This window comes from Eucyclogobius newberryi, unplaced genomic scaffold, assembly GCF_026437365.1.
Source record: "Eucyclogobius newberryi isolate DKJ021-1_F unplaced genomic scaffold, fEucNew1.0.hap1 SCAF_3, whole genome shotgun sequence".
Classification (NCBI taxonomy): domain Eukaryota; kingdom Metazoa; phylum Chordata; class Actinopteri; order Gobiiformes; family Gobiidae; genus Eucyclogobius; species Eucyclogobius newberryi.
In genome coordinates, this window is record NW_027315945.1 from 25795022 (window position 1) to 25822617 (window position 27596).

The window sequence follows — 27596 nt, forward strand, 5'->3', positions numbered from 1 at the left end:
TGATGCAGGCGTCTCTGAGCAGACTGCGTCCTCTCACTGTGGTCAGATGTGTCTTTGTCAGAGACTCCCCCCTTAGACCCTCAGTCCTGTCCCATCTGAGTCGCACCCTCTTCAGTCAGACTCGGGTTTGGGACAAAGACTATCGGCCAGAGATCCGACAGAAAGTGGAAGCATGGTGGCATCCACGAATCATGGAGCAGTGGAGGAAGGAGTCACTCGAGAAGGTGAAGGGCATTACACGACTGTATGATGCACTGATGGTCAGCTGAAGACTATTTTTTCACTGATAGACATTTTGTTAGTGTGTGTTATAAATGAGAACTATCCTGTCACCTCAAGACGATGTGAAGAAGTTGTGATGACAAGTGACTTTAAATATTTTTTTATATATAAACATGTCAAGTGATTTTTACATCTTTAAACAAACACCTAAAGTTGATCTAGATGGAAAAAAAGCATATAGATTAGCTGGACTTTCTGGAAAGATGCTGTATCTGATTTTTACTGCTTTAAAAACGGGAAAAACAGAACATTTTTTGAACTCCTTGCAGCTGTCCTCATGTAATGCTCACCTAATGCATTCACAGCTTCCTAATTATTCACCGCAATGAGTTATGGGCGCTTTTCACCACTTCCTGAGGCCAGAGTGAGTCAATGTAAAGCTAACAACAACAACCTTGCTGCTCCGTGGAGAATAAAATGCTCTACTATTAGATACAATTCAATGCTTTTACACCCAATTGCTACTGGAATAAAACAGATGTTACTTTATTACATGAAAAGAATTATGTACAGCGCCTTTAACCTCTACTGTTCTGGTATCCTTTGCTAACAAGTTTCCCTAAACCCACCGACTGAATTGAATGCCCTTTTTTCCTGTTGCCAAACTGTAGCTTGGTGTTGTCTCTGAAAATCCTAGCAATGATTTTCAAATCGATTTGACCAACTAGTAAAAAGTGACCAAATTCAAACAATCATTGGCAAAGTATGCAAAGTTTAAATCACTGTTTTTGTGTTACAGCAGCGTCACTGTCCAGTTTCTGTCATGAGATCAAATTAAATAGTTGGCATGGATCATTTTTGCTCATCTTGGGTCATTATATAGGGTAATGGCCTTTTCCTGGGAAACGCTGACGTTGATGAATCGTTGGCATCTAACCCTGGAGGGTGTAATTAATATTTTTTTAATTCATGACTCCAATAATGATTCTTATGTCGATACAGTAGCTGGCCCTGTCCTCATCACATGCAAATACTTAAACCTTGCATGGTCTGCAGCCAAAGACAGTTGGGCTTGTCTGAATAATGCTCCTGCCATATTCAGGTTAATCATTTCTATAAAGTCCTAAACCAATTGAAAAACTAGAAGAGAATACGTGCCCATCTTTTGTTTTGCAAGAATAATAAGTTTTCAGTCAATTTGACTGACGTGATCTCTTCATTTCCAGGGCTCAAACAAGAAGAAGTTTTACGTCCTCTCCATGTTCCCGTACCCGTCTGGAAGATTGCACATGGGTCACGTTCGCGTCTACACCATTAGCGACACAATTGGCCATTTCCAGAGAATGAGAGGTCATCAGGTACGGTACGGCTCTGTGCCTCGGGCTGACTATTTGAGCTGCTAATAGACTCATTTTACTATGTCAGAGAATTTTTGTTTTGTTTTGTTTGTCATCATTTATTTATTAAACTAGTCATTAGCCTTATCATGCATTTGTTATACCTAACTCCTTTATGTTCATTTCAATTTGGACCCTTCACATGCATATTCATGTGGCAGGGTGATAAAACGTATCCTTAAATACATAAAATAAGCAACCGGATAGATCCATACTGTAATACAATTTGATCCCAATACGGAACCAAATTTCAACAAAGCAGTTTTGGAAATTACAGTTGTTATTACAGTAAGAAAATTTTAAGAATACAATTTTCCGACCTGGACATATTTTTTGTTTATCTTGTCTAAGTAGAACATATATATAGTACATGTATGTTATGCTATGGCCAAATAAAACATTGATTCTCACTCTCTTAAAAATGTATATCGAGTCGGCAAAAATATGTTAAATGTTAAGGCATTTTGATGTTGCTGAGAAGATCCTGATTATCAATGTTTTGACACCGTGACCAAACTACTTTTTAACCATCTTTATAAAATCAAAAATATGAATGCAAAGTCCAACTAATGTGACATGACGAGCTGCATAAATAGCATTTTGCTTTTATGTTAACTTTTTTAGAATATCGACACCACAGCATCTATTTCAATTAAATATAATTGAAATAGATGCTGTGGTGCTTTGGGCGTGGCGTATGTGGTTGTTGCCACCTCGACGTTGTGGGTTTGTGTCCCTTGACCATTTGACAAATGTCTCTACATTTCCGCTAATGAAGCCGGTAAATTCAGCCTTCAAGCCAGATGCTCTTTTTTTAAATATAATATTTTTTTAACATTTAGATTATTAATAAACCTAATAATCTTGACATGCCTGGTTAAAACTGCATCCTTGTTAAGGTTGTAATTGTTCATAAAGCCTTCATTTTGGTGTACACAAGTGCAATCCAAATCTTTAACCCAAGCTGTGTGCTATTGATGTTACTCCTTTTCAAATCAAAGTTCTTCTGTCGATTTTTTGCTGGAGCTCTGTAAGAGAAGCAGAGATGAAGCTGTCACTAGAACACAGCTTTACATATTGTGCTTTGTCACGTTATTTTTCTCATTTTATTTTAGGTTTGCTGTCCTTTTTATTTTGTTTTTCATTCTTCTCTCTAAAGAGTACAATGCCTGCTGGTTCTGTTAGGTATCCCCCTGAACATAAAGCGGTTACACACGACTTCCTGCCCAGGAGTGTGCTTTTCTTTCAGCATCTGTCAAACACCAAGCCTTGTTCTGCTTTATGCCCACAGACTCTTTTCATTTGTTAATTAGGAACAGCTCACCGTCTGTGACATTTTTAATAAATAAGGGCAAGTTATTCCTTTTGCAGAATGTATTTGCTGTAAAGTATCTTCTATGATTTGGATGCACAACGCAACATATCAAAAGGACTATGCATATATATTGTTTACCCCAACATTTGGGACATTTGACTGCATTTAGGTGGATCGATGGATCATTTAAGATGGAGGTTATTTTATATTAAAGGCGCAATGGACGATTTTTCGGCGATTTGAGAACGAAGGCGGAAGTGCGCATGCGCACTCCCCCGTGCGGACTGATACAACACACATGTGCGTTTGTTTATTAGCGCAACGGAGCGCATCGCATCGCTCGTCTCCCGTAGATTTCTGTCCACTTCTGCGTCAGCTCGAACTGTCTTTCTCCGTCTTCATTTTGCCCCGTACACTGAGGGAACTATATTATGATAGATCCATGCGCTTAGGCACGCGGAAACGTGAGGACGAGCCTGACGCGGCTGCAGGTGAGCGATAGGTGCGTTTTATGATTGATACGTGGCAGGACTAATGATTTATCCACACCACGAGGAAATATGATAAAAATTTTGCTGAAAAAAATCGTCCATTCCACCTTTAATCAAGTAGTTACTTGTTATTTGTTCATTATGAATTGTCTTTTTCATGCTTTTTAAGGCAAATTAAGGTGTAGTTGTACCCCATATGTAGAAATGTTAACTCAAAGAGTTCAAAATGTTAAAGAAAAATTAACAAAACAGTCTCCACAGAGCAGATGAGCTCGTTGAAGTCAGGCAGCAGCTTTTGACCCGAGTTCTTTTCCCATGTGTGAGCATTCTTGTGCATTTTTCAACTCAGAAGAACATTTTCTCGAGTTCCCAAGGACCACATGAACGCAGCATTAAATCCCCTTTTAGGTCCAATGGGCTCCGTGCACTCGATTAATAAAAAATAATAATAATGAAATAATAATAATGAAATAACAAACTGAAATAATATTCACATAAAACCATCCAACAGTCTTTCTTTAAAAAAATGTATTGGTTGTTTATTTTATATTTTACATTTTTAATAAAAGTTAGCCCTCTGAAGTAAATGGCTGTGCTCATTAGCCAACGTCACCAGCCTTGAGCAGTACATCCATTGGCTGTGCGGCCCGGAAGTGACGCAGGCTCATGTAGCATGTGACCGCTCTGACCAATCGAGCAAGAGTTGCTAGAGCGGAGCAGCACAAAACCGAGCAAGCTGAAGCAAAAGATTAAGATAAAATAATCCTCTATTGTCTCCCATGGGAGAAATTTGTCCTGGGACAGGGGTCATGCTTTAACACACAAACAACATCACCAACAAACACAAAAATGGGAGACTAAAAAAGACAGGGTCCTGGTAGTCACTACATCGTGAACATTTTGTTTTTTAAAAGGTGTTTACAAGAAAACTTGAAGTGTATTTGATCAGAAAAGGTTCATTATCTGAATAGGCTAAATCCCACCTTTGTCATAAGCCAAACACCACTTTGGCCAACTCACGACAGATTTAAGCTAGCAATACCCCAGTTATTTGAATACATCCTCTTTGTGCCTACTCCAGTTAACAGATTTATTACTTGGAAAAACAACTGTGGCAAAGGCGCTTAATTTGTTGTGATAAACATTTATCAAACAAACAACGCATATTGAGCCAGGATCTTTATCAGGATTACTTACTATTACTAATTATTGCTGGAGTATTTCTTATTACATTACTTATATTATGGCCACCAAATAATTTAGATCACTATGCCTAATTGGTGGTTTATCCTTTTCATTTTAGTGCAAATTATATGTCAACAAATAATGACGTTCAAAGTCAAAATGGATTATTGAATACTGTTGAGTAAATGACTTGCTTAAAAAGATGAAAATGCAAGTGTGGCAATACTGTAAGTCTTAAGCTTTGACAGACGGAGAGAGTGTGTGTGGGTGGACACTTGTTTGACACCACAATCACAAAAGCTTCCTGCCAGCGCTCTCTGTCAGAGAAATGTGATGGACATATCAGTCTCAGGTCGACTCACTTCAGAGATCACAACAAGACCATCATCAAATAAAGGGTCCACTGCTATGTCCCCCCCCCCCCCCCCCCCCCCCACACACACACACACACTCTCTTGTTTATGCTTGTCACTCATATTCTAATAGCCTTAATTATGCCATGCTAGGTAGTAGTCAGGCTGGGATTTGCACTTGTGAGGGTGCAGTAATAATTGGAGCCAGGTCGGGGGAAAAATTGAGATTCATATAAGCCACTTCACACATGGCAATATTAAATCCCAATCAAGGATATTCTTTTAACAAGATTATTTAAACTATATGACTATATGAGGTTCTCCTGTTGTTATAATTATGACTTAGTTTGGTGGTATAGAACCAGCAGTAAATATGTATATTTTTATATCTGTTGAGAAATATTGAAAAGTAAATCTTTTAGATTACAGGAAGTAGAGCCGAGTTCTGTATTGATGATGTCATCAATACAAACGCAGAGTTACAGAGTACACTGTTTGCATGCAGCGGACACAATTTTCTGACTGTTTTCAACTATCATTAAAAGGTGTTATCAGGTCATATTTATTATTGTCAATATGATTGATAGGTTGTGGAATTACCCTATGTTATCTTTGCTGCTCATGTCCAACCAGGAGGAACAAATATAAACTTAAGAGAAATTGTCAAACTGGGGACACCCAAGCAAAATGTTTAGTCAAATTTGAAATATATCACTACATTTTGGTGAAATGTGTTGTCTTACTTGTCATATTCACTTTAAGCTCTAAACAAATCGCTTAGAATGCTGTGTTTTTGTTTGTTTGTTTCCCGTAATCTTAAACTATAATTCCTCATTATTTAAGGTGAAAGTAATCCACAAAATATCTAGTATCATCTCTGGAGCTGGTGCTTTAAAGCACTGAATTACTCCTTTTGCGCATTCGAAATTCTGTGAGTAGTAATACCAACAATGTCACATCCATGACTCCTGGATAGCCTGTCAGAGGATATATAGCGCGCCGGCATCCAGTTTTCTGTTCCTGCAGAATCTTCGACTGAAACGAGTGACAGAGAATCTTTGGCGGTCATCCATGATCATAGAACCAGAGTTACTCTGGTTCTATTTCATCCTTTCTTACTGCCAGAGGAGGTGCTTAGCACTGAATGCCCAAAATACCAGCAGTCACGAGGAATCCCGGGGACATACAGTACCTCATAGAGCAGGCTCAGAGAATTCTTGTAGCAGCACAGCATCAAAAGGTTGAGAAGCCGCCATATTCACGCGATGGAATCTGGTGAATGTGGTTGGTGATGCCCATAAGCCGCAGCCCAGATAGACGCCAATGGCACTCCTCTCAAAGCCGTCCATGGCACCTCACAGGGCTGATTACACACTCTGTAGGCATGCAGGAGCATATCCACAATCCAGTGGGATAGGCGCTACTTAAAAGGAGCACAGACCAACTTAGCTCAACCATAGCACAAAAACATTTGATCTAATTTCCTCATATTAGCAATAGCGCCAACATACTGCAAATCTTCAATGTGAAAAGGAAACTGCACTTTCTGAGGAAAACAGACATGGCGTGTAATTTGCTGATACGTTTTGCTGAAAATATTGCAAACAAAAAAAGGAGTCTTTATTGATACCCAGCTCGACGCGCACCAGAGGGCCAAGGGCAGGTCCCACGTTGGAGCTTGTGGAACAGAAAGTGGACACCAGCATTGTGCTCCTCTGTTGAAAAGAGCCACAAGGCTGTGACTCCCCACCGTGCCTCTGCCAACTCTAGAAAGAGAACAGGTTATGGCTGCATCATAAACCTTTAGAGGAGACCGGCCCAAATCCGGGAGAGACGCAGAAACCCCAAAACCACAGACACTGAACAAGAAACTGTGTCCTTCCCATGATCATTGCACCACCCAATGAACACCTTCCATCTACTATAATACTGAGGATGGGTAAGCAAAGTTCTGGCATTCAGGATAGTTTGTTTGACTGTTTCCGAGACACCAGTCCGTAACTGTTGTGAATTGAGTTGGGAATTTCTAATTAACTTGTTTTTAAATTTCTATTTCTTCAGCATTGAACTTGTCCCTGTACATTTTAATCTATAGATGTATGGAACAAGTTGTTTGAAATCAAATACTACTCTCTTTGTATCTAGGAACTTGTAGAGGTATTTAGACTTGAAAAAGGAAGTATAATAAGGAAAATAAATTCACACTGAGAGATATACAAACTTTCAATATCAAGTCAAAAGGATTAAAAAAAAGAAAAAAAGAACAGAAACTGGCTATTTAATCCTGCAAATGAGGGTTTATGGTGACATTTCTACTTCCCAATTCTTGAGCTATGTAGACATTTATAGTCACATGAGCAGATTTCTGTGAATATTGTTGGAATATCGTCATATCGTCAAACACCTAAAATATTGAAATATAACTTTTTCTCAATATCGTCCACCCGAGTTCTGATTTATGTGTTTTGCAGTCATATTTGAACAGTATCTTAGTTGTTGTTACACTGTATGGGATGTATGGGCACTGTATGGGACTGATTACACCGACACTGTATGGGAAATTGCCGTGGGAATGTTTTTGCACAGTCTGCAATATACATCCTGTACTATTGACACATTACTATTGCTCGGCCTGCCTCTGCACCACATCGCTACCACCGTCTGGTTTGCTGAGGACAATCCATCGCGCACTTACAAATGAGACTCAGGCTGTTACCAAGGAAACCAAATCGTTTGAACATGAGATCCTCTCCAGCTCCACGCGTTTTCCCCTTTTTCACTTGTGCTTCCACTGCTTCTGCTTTCATCTCATTTGCCTCTCACTGAGCAGAAAACGGCAGAAAAAAATGACCTGTAAAGACAAAAGACGATCTGTGTCAAAGTGGTTGGCGAGGTGAAGTAGATACTCGATGTAGATGTATCGGCAAGAAACACAATGGACGATAACTGGTTGTTATGAAGAGAAAGTGTGGAAAATGTCCATGTACTCTCCAAAAGTGTTGTGTGCTTTAATTTTACGAATCGGAAATACTTTGCATAGCCCTCATGCCAGCAGAGCAGAACCTTTTCAAGCTTTTATTTTAGACATAAATTAAATGCGAAGAGGGAAATTTAAGAATGCCACTTTTAAACCACTGCGATTAAGCAAGAATTGTTAAAATGCTTGAGAATCCTACAAAAATTATCTGTGCTTTGAATGTGGTTTCATAAATGTCTGTTGTTTAAATGTGTGGATATTTATATAATTATTTGCTGAAAGATTCCCACTTTGCTCCAGCTCACCCTTGAAAAAGTGGTTTCTATCGCGATGTTTTTTTTTACTTGATTAACTAAAGGTTACAAAATCAATACAAAATTATCACTTAAGGGCAGGATACGTTTACATAAATCATGATAAAACCAAAATTGTAATCTGGTTCCAAGAAAAATCAGGATTTTAATACTTTTTTATATTCTTATTTTTGCATATTGCTGACCTCTAATTGTATTCATTATACAACGGAGAACATTAATTTGCTTGGACAGGTGCTGAATCCAATGGGCTGGGATGCGTTTGGGCTGCCTGCAGAAAATGCAGCCATCGAGAGGGGGCTTGATCCTGAGGACTGGACCAAGAAGTATGTCAACATGTTCCCAATATATTGATACATTACAACAGTACTTTATTAAAGGTGCACTTTGAACCAGTCATTTCTCTAATGGAGAGTCTTCTACCTACATGGCATTTATGGTTGCAACTAATGGTTATTTTGCTAATCATTTAGTTTAGCGATTATTCTTTTGATAAGTTAGTAGTTTGTTTGTGAAAAGACAAAATTTGACCCAGATGAAGCTTGAAGTATAATGCTGCTTAAGGATATCATCATGATTTACAGACAAAATTGATTTTCATTTAAACACTAAATTGTACGTGTTTCCTATGTAATTTCTTGCTCTGTCTGGGCTGTAAACGTCTTCTCTCAGCACGAGTTTAATCCAATAACATCTCCATGTAGACGAGCAGCATACACAGCATCAGAAAAGCTAAATGGTACATCTGTAAATGTATAGTATAACAGTTTTATGTTTTTTCACTTTTCCATAGTAATATTCAGTCTATGAGAGAGCAACTGGACAGCCTTGGACTCTGCTTTAACTGGGATCGGGTAAGAATCAACACAATTCTACCTGCTCTTTTTTATTATCATTAACATTGAATTTTTTTTTTTTACTGTGACAGGAAGTGACGACTTGCCTCCCAGACTACTACAGGTGGACCCAGTATCTGTTTGTGAAGTTGTTTGAAGCAGGTCTGGCCTATCAGAAAGAGGTCTGTACAGTCAATCAAACTAAAGAATGAACGTCCAAAACCACCATCACAGTCCATAGATGAAAAAGGATGATTAAGAAAATGACTTTAATATTGAATGCAATGTAATAATCTCGGTTTAAGCCTTTAGCCTGAATAAGCTAAATCTAAAAGAGCAAATCGATTTTCACTTTGTGATGGGGATTTCACAAATGTGAAGATTTTTTTTTTTTTTTTCAGACCATATTATTTTATTTTTCTCTTCACTGCATGACTTAAAAGTGATGTATATAGTTTAGGTGTAAATGAAAATATATATAATGTATGTATGATGACAATTATTTTACTGTGGCATGTATAGGATCAGTTAACCCTGACATCCCTACTGTCAGACTAATTGACTGAAGCGTTTGACATAGTGTAATAAAATCTCAGTTTAAGCATGAATAAGCATGCTGCGTAATGGATGTATTGATTTTCATTGTGTTTTCCAGGCGGTGGTGAACTGGGACCCTGTGGACCAGACGGTGCTGGCTGATGAGCAGGTGGACGAGAGCGGCCGCTCCTGGAGGTCTGGAGCTGTTGTGGAGCAGAAACTGCTCACACAGTGGTTCATAAAAACCACCGACTACGCCAAGGTTTGTACATGGCTTATTTGAACGTGTGTGATAAGAAGTGCAAATAGATTTTTAAATTCAGGCTAAATGAGCAGAACAGAGGGGCCTCTCTGATAGCAATCATGGCTAACACTTCAATAGCAGCAGCTGCAGGCGAGACTTTCTGGTTGTGCAATCAGACCCCTGGAGACTGTCATTTGTAGCTTTCAACAAGCTCAGAAAAAGGAGAAAGGAAGAAGGGAGAGGGGGAAGGCAGGAGCAATGCCACCAGGCGCCGGCCAATCTGATGAGAAAACTTCTGTGTTCAGAGATGAACGAGCGGTGAACGAGGGAGAGCACCTGCTTAACCCCAAGGTTGTCACGAACATGATACAAGTTACAGATTGGATCTCAAACAAATAGTGAATAATTCTTTAATTTGTTTTCAATTTGGCTCCATCATAAAGTGGTTTCACTGTTGTACCTTTTCCAGTTTCCAAGTTTGGCTTGCTCATAAACACTGTGGGTGGAAGTAGAAGCTAAAAACTAATATTTATTTTTCTCAGGTCCCAAACTTTTGAGAATTTATCTTCCCACCATTGCATTAGATTGTGATTTGGCCTAAGCCACTAGTGGTGTGGAGACAGGACCAGTCACAGCGTAGTTTGGGCAGTTTGGGCCAAAGGTGATGCGCCCAAACGAACCAAAACAAATATTGCAACACCTGTTTGTTCTGTTGTTGTGACGCTTCAGCCAATCCGCGTGAAGTACAGTATTTGTTTGAACGTACAGATCGTTTCACTTCATGTTGAACTTGATCGGTGCGCAGGCCTCAGCTGGTCATTACCACAGCGTTGTCACATTTGCGCTTGTGTTGGTTCAAATCAGAGGTGTGAGTGGAGGAGGAACTGTCTCGCTGTGACAATGTGTTCTTGCATTTTTAATTCTTGTTCAAGCGGAGATCTGCAAAGGAAAGAAGGGGAAGGTGTTAAGGAGCAAGTTGAGAGAGAGAGAGAGAGAGAGAGAGAGACAGATGGAGCACACTGAAGACAACATGTAACACATCGAGAGAAAGCGCTGCACTGTGATTTCTTGTCTGTTCATTGCTTGTTTCATCTCCTGTTTCTATTATGGTTAATTCAATTCGATGGGATTTTCCTTTTATAACGTTGGGTGATTGGTTTCTAGGAAAGTTTTAATAAATTGCTAATACTGCCCTGGACACATTTCAATAACAAGAATTTGTGATCACACTTGATGCACACACATACTTACCGCCTACTCCTACATTGCATTAACATTTTTACAGGCTGGTGCATTTGAAGGCTATGGTACACTGATTTATTACACTTCTTTTATAACATTGAGAGTATGTGTATATTAACATCAGAGTATACATTTGACCTTGTAATACTTCATTGACAGAGGCTGACTAGATGAACAGACTGTGCAGTTTTTAGAGCCAGAGTTTCGATACAGTATCCACTGTATCTTTCGCAGCACAATATGCAATATCCACAATCTTCATGTTTCCATGGAGACTTCTGTCCTTGTGGTACACACTGGCCAAGAAAGTGAGAACTTTACCTCCGAAATGTCATAATTTCCTTGTGGTATTAATAGTCATTGGTCACTTGGCTATGTAATATTGTAAAAAAAAAACAACAACAACAAAAAACGTTAAATTGATCAATTGCAATTCATCTTTTTTGTGTGTATACATTTGACTTTGATGAGCTATTAGCCCTGTAATAATGGTTATTCCTCATCATTCGTTTAACCAAAGATATATTTTTATTGATTAATGTTTGAATAATCAGTTGTTCAGTTGTAGACATAGTCTGCATAGTCATTTTTGTTACTGCCTCGTGATTGGCTGATAGACCTGTTGATTAAAAGCCTGTATATATTACCTGTATTTGCACAGCCCAATCACAGACCTTTTACTTTATTTCTCTCTTTTCTTGTTTAATATATGACTACATCCACCATTTATTAGCTTTACAATAAATGTGATGCAGTTTGGCTTTTAGATAATAACCGTGAGTAAAAGGTTGTGACAGAGTGAAAACGAATTAAGGATTTATAGCACTTCTGGCCTCAGTCCAGCTGTGGCTTTTTGGCCTCATCCTCGTTAATATGCATAGCTTTCTTTATTCATGCTGAAATAACTATTGAGGGTGAGGGGCTGAACACGGAGGCAGTGGACTCTTGAATGTGCCACATTTTTCAGGGAACTAGAGCAAAAAGAGGTCTTGATTTTTGGAAAAACCTTCTGTATAATGAATACATTGCTGCATGATGTGATTGTTTTCGAGGTGAATGACATTAATCTTAATTAATTAATTAATAAAACAGATTTTGAATGCTTCAGCATTGTTTTCAAGATCAGTGATGAAATGTCATTGCTCTTCAGTCTAAAGATGACATTTTGTTTGGTTCTCCATCTTTAGCCTCTTTTGGACGCCTTGGCAGATCTTCCAGAGTGGTATGGCGTCAAAGGCATGCAGGCCAACTGGATTGGGGAGTGCACCGGCTGCTATTTCAACTTCAAACTGAAGGCACGATAATTCTTGAACCTACATTTTTTTTATTAGTCGTTCCCTTAGCATTAAAAACATCTTTACTTTTTTATTACTTTGACAGTAACAAATACTTTTTTAATGAGCAATTTCTGTGTGTAATCGGTATAAATAGTTGCCTGTAATTTTAGAGGTTTTGTTGCGATCTTTCTCAAATTTGAGGAGAGACACACTATTTACAAACTATTGTTTTTATATTGAACCGTTATAGATGTTAACTTCATGGTTTCTGCCTCTGCTTTGTGTAAAAACCTATTACTTGGGGTCAAGAGCAGTTTTTCCTGTATGACCTGTCCATTTAATATAGTTATATTTCTCGAAATTGAATCACACTACAAGGCAAGGCAAGGCATGGCAAGTTTATTTGTAGAGCACATTTCATATACAATGCAATTCAAAGTGCTTCACACAACAGGAAAAATGCATTAAAATCACAAAGAAATTACAGAATCACAAAACAGTTTAAGAAATAAAAGACAAGAGTGCAAAGAAAAATCCTATAAAAATATCGTCTGTCAAAAGACAAATTTATATCCCCGACCACTACATATACTACAGTGTAAACTAGAGTGTGTAGTATAATACGTTTTAATGTTTCCAAACCATTCAACCACAAACAACCTTATAAAAGTTGACTTGTTTGATTAATTATATTTCCCACATTGATCATCTTTGTGGTACTATGGTTTTGTTGGAAATTTAAATTAGTCATACAATTAGATTACAATTATAGCAACTACAGAAACCATCAAACATAAAAGCGAATGCACAGATTAGTTTCCATTAACATGTGTTGATGCTCCCATGTTTTCTTCCAGTTGAATGGTGATGAGACCGGTGAGACCCTTTTGGCTTACTGCTCCTCACCAGAGATGGTGTTCGGAGCCGCGTACCTGTCCATCCTGCCCTCCCACAGGCTGCTGCATGGGACCAGCTCTGTGCGCGCTGCCCTGCACAAAGCACATCAGCCGCAGAAAGGTAGTGAATATAGTTTTAACTTGCATCGCAGAGTCTGTGAGGTGGTTTGGTTAATATAGATGGATATTTTACCCTACAGAGCTCTTGGACCCGCGTGCACATTTGTAGAGGAATTCATTATAGCAGGGAAGAACCTCGTTAAATGAAGCTGTAAATAACAATACTGTGTAGATTGTGTCCTCTTTCACTTTTCACCTTCATATGAGATGTTTGTGAGAAATACACTTTATCATAAAATACTTTACATATAACGGTTACTGATATTGATGATCAAAATGATGCTATCTTGATAAAATAATGAAAACATGGACTCTCTGACTAATGAGTACTAGTGCATAACTGAGGTTAAGTCACTCATATAATTGTAATAAACAATACGATAACAATAACAAAATCGTCTGCATAATAAATTGTACAAACCAGTGTGCAAAATGAATCCACAATCTTTGAAGTTCCAATAAAATGTAATAGTTGCTAACGACTCCACTGCCAGTGTGGAGTTTGGTGCATGCTGGGATAGCAAGAAGACAACTGCTGGAGCTCCATCAGTAATAATCAGGTTTAAAGCACAACGACAATCTTAAAGAGTTCCTTCAATTAAGATTTGGCCTCTGTACATTTAAACGGATCAATGGAGAAAATTGCTTGTGGAACAAGTCATATTTCACTTGCACTTAAAAAAACATTCTATTTTGGCAAGTGACTAAAAATCTAGCCACATCAAGACAAAGATTCATTCAGTTCAGCAACTGTTGTGCTTTTGGAGATTAAAATAAAATATATGTATTATTATAATTATAGTCTTTTTGTCCCCCATCTGAAACTGTGACATAATGACATACTTCGCTAATGTTTTAATTTATTTATGCAGCCTGTTGTTTAAATGCGGCTGCGCTTTCTGTATAATGGTAATTGGGATTCCCCTTATGTTCTGGCTTCTCTGTCCCCAGACAATTAAGCCTCTGGAAAAGTAGGGCAATTCTCACAGATTTGTTTTTGATGTTTCTCTCGTCCTCAGACTCTCTCACAGAGGTCACAGCCTACAACATGTTCACCTGTCAAGAACTGCCCCTGGTCATCTCCCAAAAAGAGGAATTTGATGGATATCTCGATACCGTAATTGGTGAGTTTTTCCAAGCGTTTTTTAAGTGTACTTAATTGTGAGAAATAAGGATTTTGTGCCCGCAGGCTTTATTGACAGGAGAGTAGTGTGAAATGGGGGATGAGAGAGAAGGGAGGACATGCAGTAAATAGTCAGTCAGGTATTGACCTCGCGACACTGCGGCCGGCTGCACCTGGAGCCCGGTATGTGTGATGTGCCTTAACCACTCGACAACCGGGCAGCACTTACTTACTCTGATAATCATAAAGTTGAAGGGCAGTTTTGCATAATGACTCGCGCAGTGCTAAGTCTCATTATTGGTGTAAGCCGGACTGTAGTCTTTACCTCAGGGATTTCTAACAAGCTGAATGTTATAGGAGGTTGGCCATGGTTTCCCAGGGATACAGATGCCCTTTAGCGTGTGGCATCAGCCCATTCCTGTTCTAGTTTGTTTACATTGCTGCAACTGTCCCTGTCAGGTGTTCCAGACAGTAGTGACGAAGATCTGTGTTTGGCCCGAGATCTAAACTTGAAATGGTCTACGGTTCTCCAAAATAACCCGGATGGGACACAAACGTTGATTAATTCGGCAGAGGTTTGCACTCCTCAAGGAAATACTGTATTGTTATTGTTGCCAAATAAACATTGTTGATATTCTTAAAGTTTTCAGGCCTTAGCAGAACAGAGGCTTTTGACTCCATTACCCAGAAGGCCAGAGAACAGAAAGTTGGTGGTCATCTTACCAGCACTAAGCTCAGGGACTGGCTCATATCAAGACAACGATACTGGGGAACACCTATTCCCATGGTGCATTGTGGGGCATGTGGTCCTGTGGCTGTTCCCGTGGAGGAATTGCCTGTCACATTGCCAAAACTGATGTCTATATCGGGCAAAGGAGCGTCACCGCTGGAGTCTGCTCATGACTGGGTCGACTGTAAATGTCCAAGGTAAAGACAATGAAATTGAATGGACTTTAACCAGATTTTTTTTTTTTTACATACCAACAGCTCAAATCTATTGAAGTTATAGAAAAATCTGCATGACAGGGCACATTATTTATCCGATTAATACTTTATTCTGCCCAGGTTATGCAATGAGAAGCATTTGTCACTGCTAGCCCAGACGCTGATGGCAGTTACATAAGTGCTGTGCCTTGATAAATACTGTAGTGCACACCTTGAAAAAAGCATAATTAACCACGCATAAAGCCTCCACAGTCATGTGTCTGATGGAGAATACTGAGTGCCGTCTCCAGGGCCTCTGCTGACGCGGGAATTCCTTTCTGAATAAGACTAATCACCATTACAGCTCCATGTTTATTAAAACAATGGGCTACTCACAGGCAGATGGCAGGAGTCATCAGAATGGGTTCACTCTTTCACAAAACCATGAGCAGTGATTGATGGCTGTAATCGTGAAGAGGCAGTTATCTGCTGTTGTCTGTCTCTCTTTCATTGTAACGTGGCAGTGGAAATTTGTTCTCCACACTCGTCGACCATGTCCAATTAAAGTTTGACTGAACACAAGCGAATAGCATGATGAAGGATGAGCAGTAGACATAGTCTGATCTGTCCTTGAGAAAGTCATTTCCTACATCCCCATCTCCCCATCTAGTCTCTGACCCACTGTATCAGTGCAAATTGACCTGCCAAGTGGAGCCTGCTTCAGAGCGGCCTGGCGGAGGCTGCAAAGGTGCATGCGAGTAGGTGATGCCCCACAAATGTACTGATAACAAAACACGCACAACATAAGCAGTCTTAACATTTACAAGATGAGTGCCCATTCAGCGTGGGCAGCTGCCTCTTTTGCCCCATCTGTTTGAGAGCCTTTTGGCTCTTTCTGGATGAAGCTGGAAACTGGAAAGATCTTCAGGTTAATACAACTTTATGTCTTTTGTACTTTTACAAAATTACAGTTCTTCTCAAATGTGTTTGACAGCAGTATGCCTATTCAAGAAAAGCTTCCTTGTTCTTCCAATAAAGTAGAGGTGGAAGTCAAAAGTCATGAATTAATTTATTTTGCATTTAGTGAGGGAAAGGGTTATCCTCATACTGTATTGTTGAGCTTTTTTATTAAATGAAATAACACCTGGCTTCACAAAATTAACCTTGCTACACCTTATCCTTGTTGCTAAGCAACCTACATCCCTTACCTCATCAACACAGGCTTATTACTGAGGGATATGATGTGTGGTCGAGAGGCTTTTGGCTTTCAGTCATTTTTGGGACTGAAACGAGTCGTAGTCTGAACTATTTTAGTGTTGGTGGAAATAGATATTATTGGCAGACTTGAATTGTATTCTCATTTTCTCCAAAACTGAAACTTTGAGGTCTCATTTCTATAGTCCCAAAATCCCCATATATACTCTGTCCCTGCTTCTGAAAGCCTTTATTATTATTGTATATTATTGAGCCTTATCCTATATCCCTGAAAGTGGGGATTGCAGGCCCATTTCACAAACCATGTATGGTTGGGATGTAACAGGGGCATTAGGTTGTTATTTCCAGCACAAACATGCATGAGGTCTGCCAGCGCGCCCCTGTTAGCTCAGCCTGTTAGCTGGGGCACAGAGGGAGAGCTCTGGTGCCAACCTGGCTTCAGTCTGTGTGCTCTGCAGGGACATGACCCCAACAGCCAGATGGACAATTATCCCACCAAATGACATCTCATACTCTCAATTTCGCCGACGCTAGATTTGGACACACATGTGATTTAAATTTATTGCACTTTGAGTGTTTGAGTGTAAGAATAATTTAATTTGACAATAATACAATTTCATTTTTCAGATGTAATCAGCCAGCAAAAAGAGAGACCGACACCATGGACACATTTGTGGACTCTGCCTGGTATTACTTCAGATACACAGACCCGAACAACACACACAGGTACAGACTTTTGAAAATCAACATCGAGAATCATGTTGCCCTCATTCTTGCCCTTAATCTCTTTGTAAGGGTTTCTTCTCCCCTGTTATCCATTTGAAAAATATAAATACTTCAGCACTGTTTTGTACACAGTTCACTAAACGCTTACATCAGTTGCCTCAAAGTTTTGCTCAGTAACAATGATAGTCGTGGCGTAGCGGTCACCCGCTGAGATGTGGGTGACACCCAAAGCTTTATGTGAGAGATTAATTTCCCCCTGCCCTGACTATAAAGCTGCTTTGAAAACGGGAAGGACGCTTTACCCTTCACTTTTGTAGCGGCCAGATTACAGCACAACAGGAAAAGTAATTACTCTTTTGGTGCTGTACAGGTGCCTGCTGAGCTGCCCGGTGCCACTAAATGGCTTCTATTATTTCCAGATTTGGAGTTCATAACTATTTCTGGCCTTCATTCAATACACTATATGTGTGTCAGTACAGGGGGGTCAGTGTGGCCTAAAAGCATTATTTGGTTCAGCTCCACCTTGTGTGTCTGTGTGGGAGATGATGCTGAGGGATGGGTGACTATCAGTGTGTTAGATTCAGTCTGCCCTCTAGAGGATGTGAGGGAGCATGTCGCCCAAAAATATTAGGTGAAATTGATACAAAGATCCAGACAATACTTAGACTGGCTGTTTTTCCAACCACACGTTTGAGAGACAATGAAAATAAATGTATATTTCATTTTTCAACATTGGTTGTGTTTGACTAGCTTGTTTTTTTAATTAGTTTAAATGGGTAAATGAGTTTCTTTATTTTTATTTGAATTTTATATTATCCATTTTAATAATCTTTTTATTTTATAGCATTCACTTTCAGATGACCAGGGGCAATTAGTTCGAGCATTAAAAAGGCAAATTGTGAATCACCAAACGTACTACAAAAACATACAACATATAATGGAGCGATGCTGAACAAAAAGGAGCTTTCCGGTTAACATATGACCATCAATAAAATACATTACATCAACATTATCCCTTATAGTTTAGGTAGTAGGAATAAAACATTTCAAATTCCATATAAATAGCATGTGTTGGACAGAATTTCTATACATTTTGTAAATGTGCTATTCTCCCAAACATAACCTTTTGGTCTTTACACGTGATACACATTATTTCATTTTCTCTAGACCGTTTGAGCGCCCCCTAGCGGATCACTGGCTTCCTGTGGACGTGTACATCGGAGGTAAAGAGCACGCTGTGATGCACTTATACTATGCCCGATTTTTCAGCCATTTCTGCCGAGATCAAGGCTTTGTTGCTCACAGGTATGAACGTCTATCTACATCTATTTATAAGTCTTAAGCACAGACTGTAAAACTATTTGTTTCTAGGGAACCGTTTCGGAAGCTGTTGGTTCAGGGCCTGATTAAAGGAAAGACATTTAAGCTAGCAAAAAATGGACAATATTTGAAGAAAGAAGAGCTTGACTTCACAGGTACCAAACAAACTTAATGTGCAATCTGTCAAAGTCATGTATTATGATTTTTCACAAATCATAATCTGATCAATCATGATCAGCATCTAAAAATTGTATGCTGTCACATTTGATCTTTTGTTTCTTCTCCTGTACTTTATTGTGAGCATGTGAACCAGCAATGGCTCAATTACTGAAGCCACAAACACATCAGAAGACCAAGAAATCTAGTCTCTTTTAATTATCTTCACACAGAAACCGTGCCAACTTCTTCCCATTGCCTGGTAACAAGAAAGCAGTGTGTTGATCTCTGTCATCTTCATTGACAAACATGGGATTGCACAGTGCAAAAGAGACTGTCTGCACAACATTTAATTTGTTTTCAAAAACCTTTCAGAAATGTCTCAGTCTATGGTGTTGATGTGTTCTTGAGCAAGACACTTAACTCCACTGTCTGTAGGGCTGTGCAATAAAGAAAACGAATTGTGTCTGATCTTTGTGACAACATTGCCTTGATTCAAGGCTTCTCCTTTAGTCCTGGAACCTTTTCTTCAACCTCTGTCCTGCTTTGCTCTGGAAATCATTGTGAAGTTTGAAGGTTCAGGTTCAGGTTTCTTTATTACTAGTCTCCTTGTGGAGGAATTTGACTGGGAGCGGGGACCAGTCACGTGAACACAAACAGACATTACATTATGCAAACAAAAATTCAAAAAACATAATATATTACATAAACAATATACAAGTCCCTCAGGCTCGACACAGTGCAGTCAGTCCAAGTTGTTAATTCGTTTCTGGGACTGAGGAAGGAACATATTTTTCTACCTATTGCTTTTACATAATAGAATAGAATATAGAATATATCTCCTTGCGAACTGCATGAGCTCATGCTTCTGAGTACGTGAGTGGGGTCTCTAATGGTCTTTAGAGCCAGTGTCACAACTGAATGATCCGTGGAGCGGACACACTCATGATTTTACCAGCCAGTTCTTCCAGTTTTATTTGTTTTACCGAAAATATAGAACTACAAATGTGGCATATGCACATGAATTGTGATGAAATGTAAATCTTGAAATGGGTTGTAGGATGATGAAAAAATGTTGGGTGACTGTGTTTCTGTCACTGAATGGCATTTATAACATTGTGTTGACTAAAGTTATGGGGACAAACGGCCGCTCTCATGTCTTAAATCTTTATTCATAAATCAACAGCATGATTAAAAGATTAAAATTGAAACAAAAAATAATTTAGAAACTAGACCCTAATTTGAAGTAAGCAAGAAATTTGAAGTACTAAAAAACGCACTCAAACAGTACGATCATAAATGTTATCTACCTGACTTTTCCCATACTCGTGTGAGAATAGCTTCCTTGATGTAAGGCTCGTTGAGTGCAGAGCAGTGGCATAAAACTGCTATATATAAATGTGGCCATGTCTTTGTTTCCAGGTGAGCAGCCCGTTTCTCTGAGTGGTGATGAGCTCGAGATCACATGGGAGAAAATGAGCAAGTCCAAACACAACGGTCTGGACCCTCAAGACGTTGTGCAGAAGTACGGAGTGGACACAGTCAGACTCTACATCCTCTACGCAGCTCCACCTGAACAGGACATCCTCTGGAATGTAAAGAGTAAGTTCATTTAGAATGTCAACCTCTAATGGAGGGTAGTTGTGTCCTTCATCCTCTATGAAGGATCCACATTTCTGATTACAAACGTCCAATCAGGTGCTGCCTAGTTGTTGCGTGGTCTAAGCTGCTGCACAATAGCAGGCTTTATGTGGTCCGTGTCAGCATCGTGAGTTTGATTCCCGGCTTTGACAATTTGCTGAATGACTGCCCTGCTCTCCCTCCCATTTCATGCTACAGTGTCTTATCGGACCAAAAAAATCATTAACAAAAAAGTCGATTCACAAAATCCATGTTGAGCATTTTAATCTTTTGTTGTGTAATGGCTCCACAAACTCATTATATTGATTTTGTGGTTTATGGACATGTTTATTGACAAAATGGCCCTTTAATGGTGCACTATATAACTGCAAGATTGTATGAACATTTGTGTTAATAGAAAGGAGATTAAACTTTGTTTGTTTTTGGTTTATTCAAATAGATCAATTAATTATAAAGATATCAACCATAAACCAAGACATTTGGATAGTTTAACAGCATAACTAACTTACCTTCCCTACTTGTACATTTAAAACTACTGTATGTCTTTTAGAATGTTATGACATCATGTAAACTCACCCTATAATAAAGTGTTTGCGGTAAATGTCAGCGTTGAAGTGTATATTTATCCAGTTGTCCTTTATGCTTTCCACTTCAGCGGATGCCCTCCCTGGTGTTTTGCGATGGCAGTCCCGTCTTTGGCAGCTGGTCACTAAACTAAGAGGCGCTCGGAGCCTCGGTGATGTCCCAAACCCGTCATTACTCAAGAAAAAAGAGCAAACGGAGGCCAGAAAGATGTGGAAAAACAAGAATTATGCCATTCAAGAGGTATGTATGTGATAGCAAAGGTGTAAAATACTCATAACAATTATATATTATTGTGTATATTATTGTTAGTGTTTATAGTACTATGCAAGTCACATTTTTAGTCACTGTGGGTGGTCATAGTTGCATCATTTGTATTCAAGCCTTGGATTCCTAACAAGCTGCCACTGGACTTATTTTGCAGCACTTACAGTCTATAGCGGTCAGGTCAATCCAGTGTTAAACATCCATCGTAACCTGAACCCCCCAGAGGAAAGGGTAAAAAAAGAGAGCATGGAAATTGATTTTAAATCCACTCTGTCTCCCTTCACAGTCTGTAAATAGCCTGCTTTGGCTGCCAGGTTTGATTCTGTCCCTGCACCTCTCAGGGTCATCCTTTAAAGGGCCAAAGGCTGTTTCCTCTAAGCTCCCAAAGCCAAACCCGTCTTTGATCCATTTCTCAGAAACACCTTTTTTTCCAAATGAGTTGTTTTTTTCCCCAAGGCTAAATGACTTGTCATCTTTTTCAAAGCATTTATATTTTCTATAGATTTGAGATTGACTCCTTCATGCTACGAGTAAAAAGATATGAATTAGCCGTCTAATAATGTACAATGTAATATAATGAAATAAAGTAAGGTCAGTTAAATTGAAACCATAATGTAAATGTTTACTTGTCAAACTGTCACAATAAAATAAACCAAGAAGAAAAGAAGGCTGAATTTTGGACTTAAAAGTTGGCATTAAAAACAAACTGTAAAAAACTTTCAAATGAAGAACGTTAGCCTTCTCATGGTATTTTTTTTTTTTTTTAACAGTATGAATATTGCTTTCACTAACTTGGTGATATATTGTGCTGTGCAGCCTTAATAGTCGTGATTCATGTGCAATTACTGTGAAATTCATGTGCAATCCATGTGCCGTCGTGACACATATTCATGTGCAATTGCTGTCGTGATCACATGCAATGGTATTTATGTATTTATGTATTTATTTTTATCTTTATTATTTTTCCCCTCCATCCCTTGTTGGGTAATGGGAGGTTTTTGTCTATGGGAGTTTTTGTTTATAGGAGATCTTCTACTGAGAGTGTTTTTAAAACTTCCTATAAATGATCTGTTCTTTTCTTCTGTATCTACCTCTGTATCTTCCTTCATTGCATCAATGAAATTTCCCCATGTGGGACAACAAAGGAATATCTTATCTTAGCTTAACATTAAAATTGACATGGCATTTATTAAAGGATATTATTATTATTATTATTATTATTTTGAGTGTTTCTTCCTTGAACTCTTTTGGATGTTTACAGGTAACGAGTCACTTCACAGAGGATTTTCTCTTCAATGCAGCCATTTCACGTCTAATGGGCCTGACCAACACACTGAGCGTAAGAATCTATATTAAGGCTTTTGTTTTTTTCCCGAAAACTGACATTGATTCTATGTTTTTGATTTCAGGGTGCGACTGTGAGGGTTTTGCAGCACAGTGTGGAGTTTGAGGAGGCTCTTGCTGCTCTGATTTTGATGGCGGCACCAATGGCCCCTCATCTGGCGTCTGAACTCTGGGCAGGTTGGTCTCATAAAATGCATAAATAATACACATAAAAAGCTTCCCTGATTTTTCATTAACTCATTTGTTGCATTTTTTTTTAGATATGCTTACTCTTTAGAATATTAAATAAAAAAATAATTGATTATATTATTGCAAAACAAAGAAAGTAGGGCTGCAACAATTAATTGAATAATCGTGACTATAAAAAATATTTTGATCATTGTAATCACTATTTGGAGTATACAGACTCAAAAACACCTATTTAAAACAAAGACAATAGCATTATTAAATCAAAATGTCAAAAAAACATTCTGATTTGTATCAATAAGTCACTCTATTTGTAACATTCTCTACATAAAAGACTTCAGTCATCATATTTTAAGCTTTATTTGGTTAAAAATGTATTTTAAAAGTCTCAATGTACAAACAAAATATAATACAGACTTGTCGACTACTAAATGAATAATTGTTAGTGGCAGGTCTAAAAGAAAGTTCTACAAATATGGCTTAATAGTGAAACATTAATATTCTCTACTGCATTTATCCTTTTTAACTCCTTGCTAACCTTTACCAACAAAGATCTCTCACTTACATTACTGACAGGAACATTGCCTCAGATAACGACATAATTGCCGAACTCACATAAGTGAACCGTCAGTGACGCAACTAACGGCAAGTGATTAGAGAAAATGTGACAAGTCTTATCCCGTTGCTGTTAAAAGTCGTTATCAAATCAGCGCTATTTTTGTAAATCCAATTCTCTCTCTATCATACAAACCACAGGCAGCTGACTCCTAATCTTTCGTGGAAAACAAACAATAGAGGGGAACATCAGCGTCGCTTTCCCTGCCCCGTGCTGGCATCGTGGACATCCCCTAATTGTTGCAGACGCACAAGTTCAAAACAAAAAGGCCTCCGATGACCCTAAAGGAAAGGCACAAAAGAAACGGGTTGATTTAATATTAATTTTGCGTTATGAATGGTATTTTTGGTTCTTGACATACATTTTGGTGTGGAGCACTGAGGACATTGCACACATCACTTTCGCTTGTTGTGTGTAACTTTGTCACTGGATAGAGGAAGTTCACATCCTTCCCCTGAGCCCTCGTTTGGGCGGATCTAGAGTCAGAAGAGGTTTGGACTCTGGGTTAACCCCTCTAGCCTCAAGAAAAAGGAATTCTCTCAACTGGACAAACCTTTTAATGAGTGAAATAATGCCTCAATACAAAATGTTTACATTATAATACATTATTCAGGTTTGTCTCTGTTCTCCTCTAGGCCTTTTGCAGATAAATAATCCTTTGAGTCCTTTACTTACTCAAGAAGGAGACGTGTTACAACAGCCTTGGCCAACAATAGACCCTGAATACTTGGAGACCCCAGACTTTGTGGAGTTGACCGTTCTGGTATGTTACGCGCACAAAAGGACACACGCACCAAGCTGTTATAAACACAACTTCAATCACAACATGACACAATTTCACTAATTGCACATTCATGATTTCATTAGCTACTATTGCCTCACGATGTTGGCTTCCTGAAACGTTTTTCATTGGAACCAAAGGCCTAGCCCCGTGATTACATTCGTAGCCTGTAATCTCCGTCAGAGAGCCTATGATTTGTCCGTGTGAGTGCTCGTACCCACGTGTGTGTGTGTGTGTGTGTGTGTGCTCAACGTCAAGTGCTGCACTCAAAGTTTAACAGACAAGCAAGTCCATAATTGGATTTTCTCATGGCTTTCTCATAATGTTGCTCTGTTTATGTAAGCATTATAGAAATAGCATCATTTAAAGAATATTTGGGTGGTGCTACAAGTTATGAAACCTCAAACGATGAGATTACGTGTAGAATTAAAAGTCTTAACTGCGCCTCTGTATCTCCTGGACGAGCATAATCCTCTCTCAGACTTCAGTCCACATGACGAGCGCCGTGGCAGCATCAGCTGACCAACTCCTGCTGAAACTCAATAACAACTTTATGTAAGAAACAATGCGGTATCTAAATGGGTGACCAAAATCCACGCGCCATCTGCATTACCCGCAGTTGAGCTGAACTATTGTGTCTACGTCTAATCCTCACACAAACTTCTGCTGCCTAAGAAACCGATTAATACAGAGAGGAATAATATTACAAGTGTCTGTGGTGCCAACTCAAACATATTTGTCTTTCTGGGCCCAAGATGTTTCTCAGCGCCTTCAGTCATGATTGAAATTGAGATGTTTTTGTCAGTAATTTAAATCTAAATACATGAGTAATACAGGCAGTACACATAATTGTTCTCTCATGCTGTCTACTATACGTTTACTCTTCAAAGTTCTCTGTTGTGGCTTCTTCGGCTCGGTGTGGTTTAGCCGCACTACCTCTATCCTTTAATCACACATTTCAATTTGTCCCTGGAGAAAGGCCTCGACCACAAACGCAGAGCACAAAGCGGCTGAAGACGTGATCCATAAACATACATCGACAACAAAAACCATGTTGATGTTCACAAAAGCAGAATGCCACTTACAACATACTCCAAGTTATTGTAGCCATCCCAGAATTGCCATGGATATTTTGTATAACATATGCAATGATGAAAGAGGTGGAGACTTCTAGATGAAAGCCTGGACAGCCTCAACACCACACACTCACACACTCACACAAAGGATAAAATTAGTAACTTGTATCGTTCTGTCTTTTGCTCTAATCCTTAGGTCAACAATAAGGGCTGTGGGAAAGTGTCTGTGCCTGTGCAGGTGTCCAAGGACTTGGATAAAGTCCAGAAGCTGGTCTTGGACAGTGAGCTTGGACAGACTCATCTGAGTGAGCGGAAAGTCAAGAGGGCCATTCTATCTCCAAGGATGGCACTCATTAATTTTCTCATAGATGAATGACTTCATCGTCACTCTTGTTTTTAACTCGTGGACTACTTGAGAAGTGGACCATCAATGTTTTGCAAGACATATGCTTTTGCTACTATACAGTTAGAATATATGACGCCTGGCTCACTGTTTTAAATTCCGGACATAATAGAAACAAAACAAAAAATCTGTTAAAAATGAATCACCATAGAAATCATCACAAGAAAGTGCTGCTGCCGGTTCATGCTAATTTTCTTTTTCGTTCCTGCCAAAAATGTCCACTCAAAGCTGCTGAATTGAATGTGTATCAGTGGAAGAATAACAACTCACAGAATAAAGCAAGTACAGAGCAGTGGGCATGTAGAGGAGAATTTGGGGAATTTTCCGGGCAACAGCGTCTTGAATGGAAGAGGATTAAGATCACTCCAACACAAATGAATTACTCTAATACAGGGGTGTCAAACTCATTTGGGCCGCAGGCCGAATTTCGACCCTCAGGCTGGGTCGCGGGCCGAACATAACGTAAAACTATTAAAAATATAAGAAATAAATAGCTTTATATACGTCTATATACAGCCTACGCTGTTTTGAAGCAATTACTGGATCGATAAAAAAAAATTACAAAACGTTTGTTCTCATAAACAAAGTATAATTTCACTAATTTTCAGTTTATGTGCATTACAACTTCAGAGTTGATCTACAGTTCTACACAGAGATAAACATTTGACATTATAACAAAATAAACTTCTCAAGATCTAAAAAAAACGTATAAATGTACTAACTAACATTTCCACGTCTGTGTAGTTATCTGTACACCTGAACTGACACACCACTAAACTTCCGCTCACCATAAAGTGCATTGTAAATATGTTCAAATTGTTGATATTTTTAATAAAACTGAATGCGTTGTGTAACCTCTGAGACTCCTCCTTTGATGCCAGTCGTTGTCGTGGTCGTTGCGTCTCTGTGTACCTATGTACCCACATCTCCATGTCCACCATGTGCATGTTTCCCTGAGTCACTTCCTCTCATCCGGCTTTATTATTTCTGTCTCTGCTTAAAGCCACACAGCTTCTCTGATTACGCACAGCACTTGGTCTTTTTTTGAATGGCACCGGAAGAAAACAGGATTATTATTTATTGTTTTTCTGCTCTTTAAACCTACTTTAGGCTGATCATGACATTTTCAGGTTGCGATGAATCAGAGTAAAGCTTTCCATTGGCCGAGGACAGATGCCTGTGGTGCGGAAATGGATTCATGGCACTGTCCACTGATCCATCTTTGAAAGTTGGATATGAATCGGCTCCTGTATGCATTCATGTTCACAGCCCATATTCCTAACATTATACAATAATTCATCATAATAAAAATCAGTTTGAATCTCTAAAATTGTACTGGTAATGGGGACCATGTTATTTTTTTCATACTCTTTTACGTGCAAGGAAGAAGTTTTATTTTTATATTCTGTTATTGTGTAACTATTTAAAGAGCATGATTGTGGGTACAGATTTCCACTACCCAATGTTATTTTCCATATTTCTGCTCTATCAACAAAGATCAGGTGACAGGAAAAGACACCGAAGACGCACAATAACAGGAAAAGAAACCAGAATGTATTTTCTAGAAAGTGTCAGGTTGAGGAAATGCTAAAACAACTTTAAACTAAAACTAATATAGCCCTGGTGTTACATTTCTTTAGATGACAACATGTACTGAAAATCTTTCTATTAATTTTTCTTCCAATGACGATCCACTGAAACAAATCAACTCAAAATCTATTGAATAATTTTAATGTAGCATGAAAATAAACTTGTTTTGTGCAGCCGCTACAAGTCAGTGCAACATTTGACAGTGAAAGTGACATCAGGGCCAATCCAAGACTCTGATTT

At 38.8% G+C, this 27596-nt stretch overlaps 1 protein-coding gene across 1 annotated transcript; it reads left to right on the plus strand.

Annotated features, from left to right (window-relative positions):
• On the plus strand, positions 1-26414 carry lars2 (leucyl-tRNA synthetase 2, mitochondrial). The gene is made up of 20 exons (XM_072460949.1): positions 1-224; positions 1449-1580; positions 8489-8580; positions 9048-9108; positions 9183-9272; positions 9746-9889; positions 12301-12408; positions 13248-13407; positions 14426-14530; positions 14989-15104; positions 15173-15456; positions 17296-17394; positions 18562-18699; positions 18766-18869; positions 20293-20472; positions 21167-21336; positions 22622-22699; positions 22770-22881; positions 24142-24269; positions 25560-26414. Exons 1-20 carry the CDS (start codon positions 3-5, stop codon positions 25737-25739), a joined length of 2703 nt encoding a protein of 900 aa, XP_072317050.1. The 5' UTR covers positions 1-2; the 3' UTR covers positions 25740-26414.
• The last annotated feature ends 1182 nt before the right edge of the window (positions 26415-27596 follow it).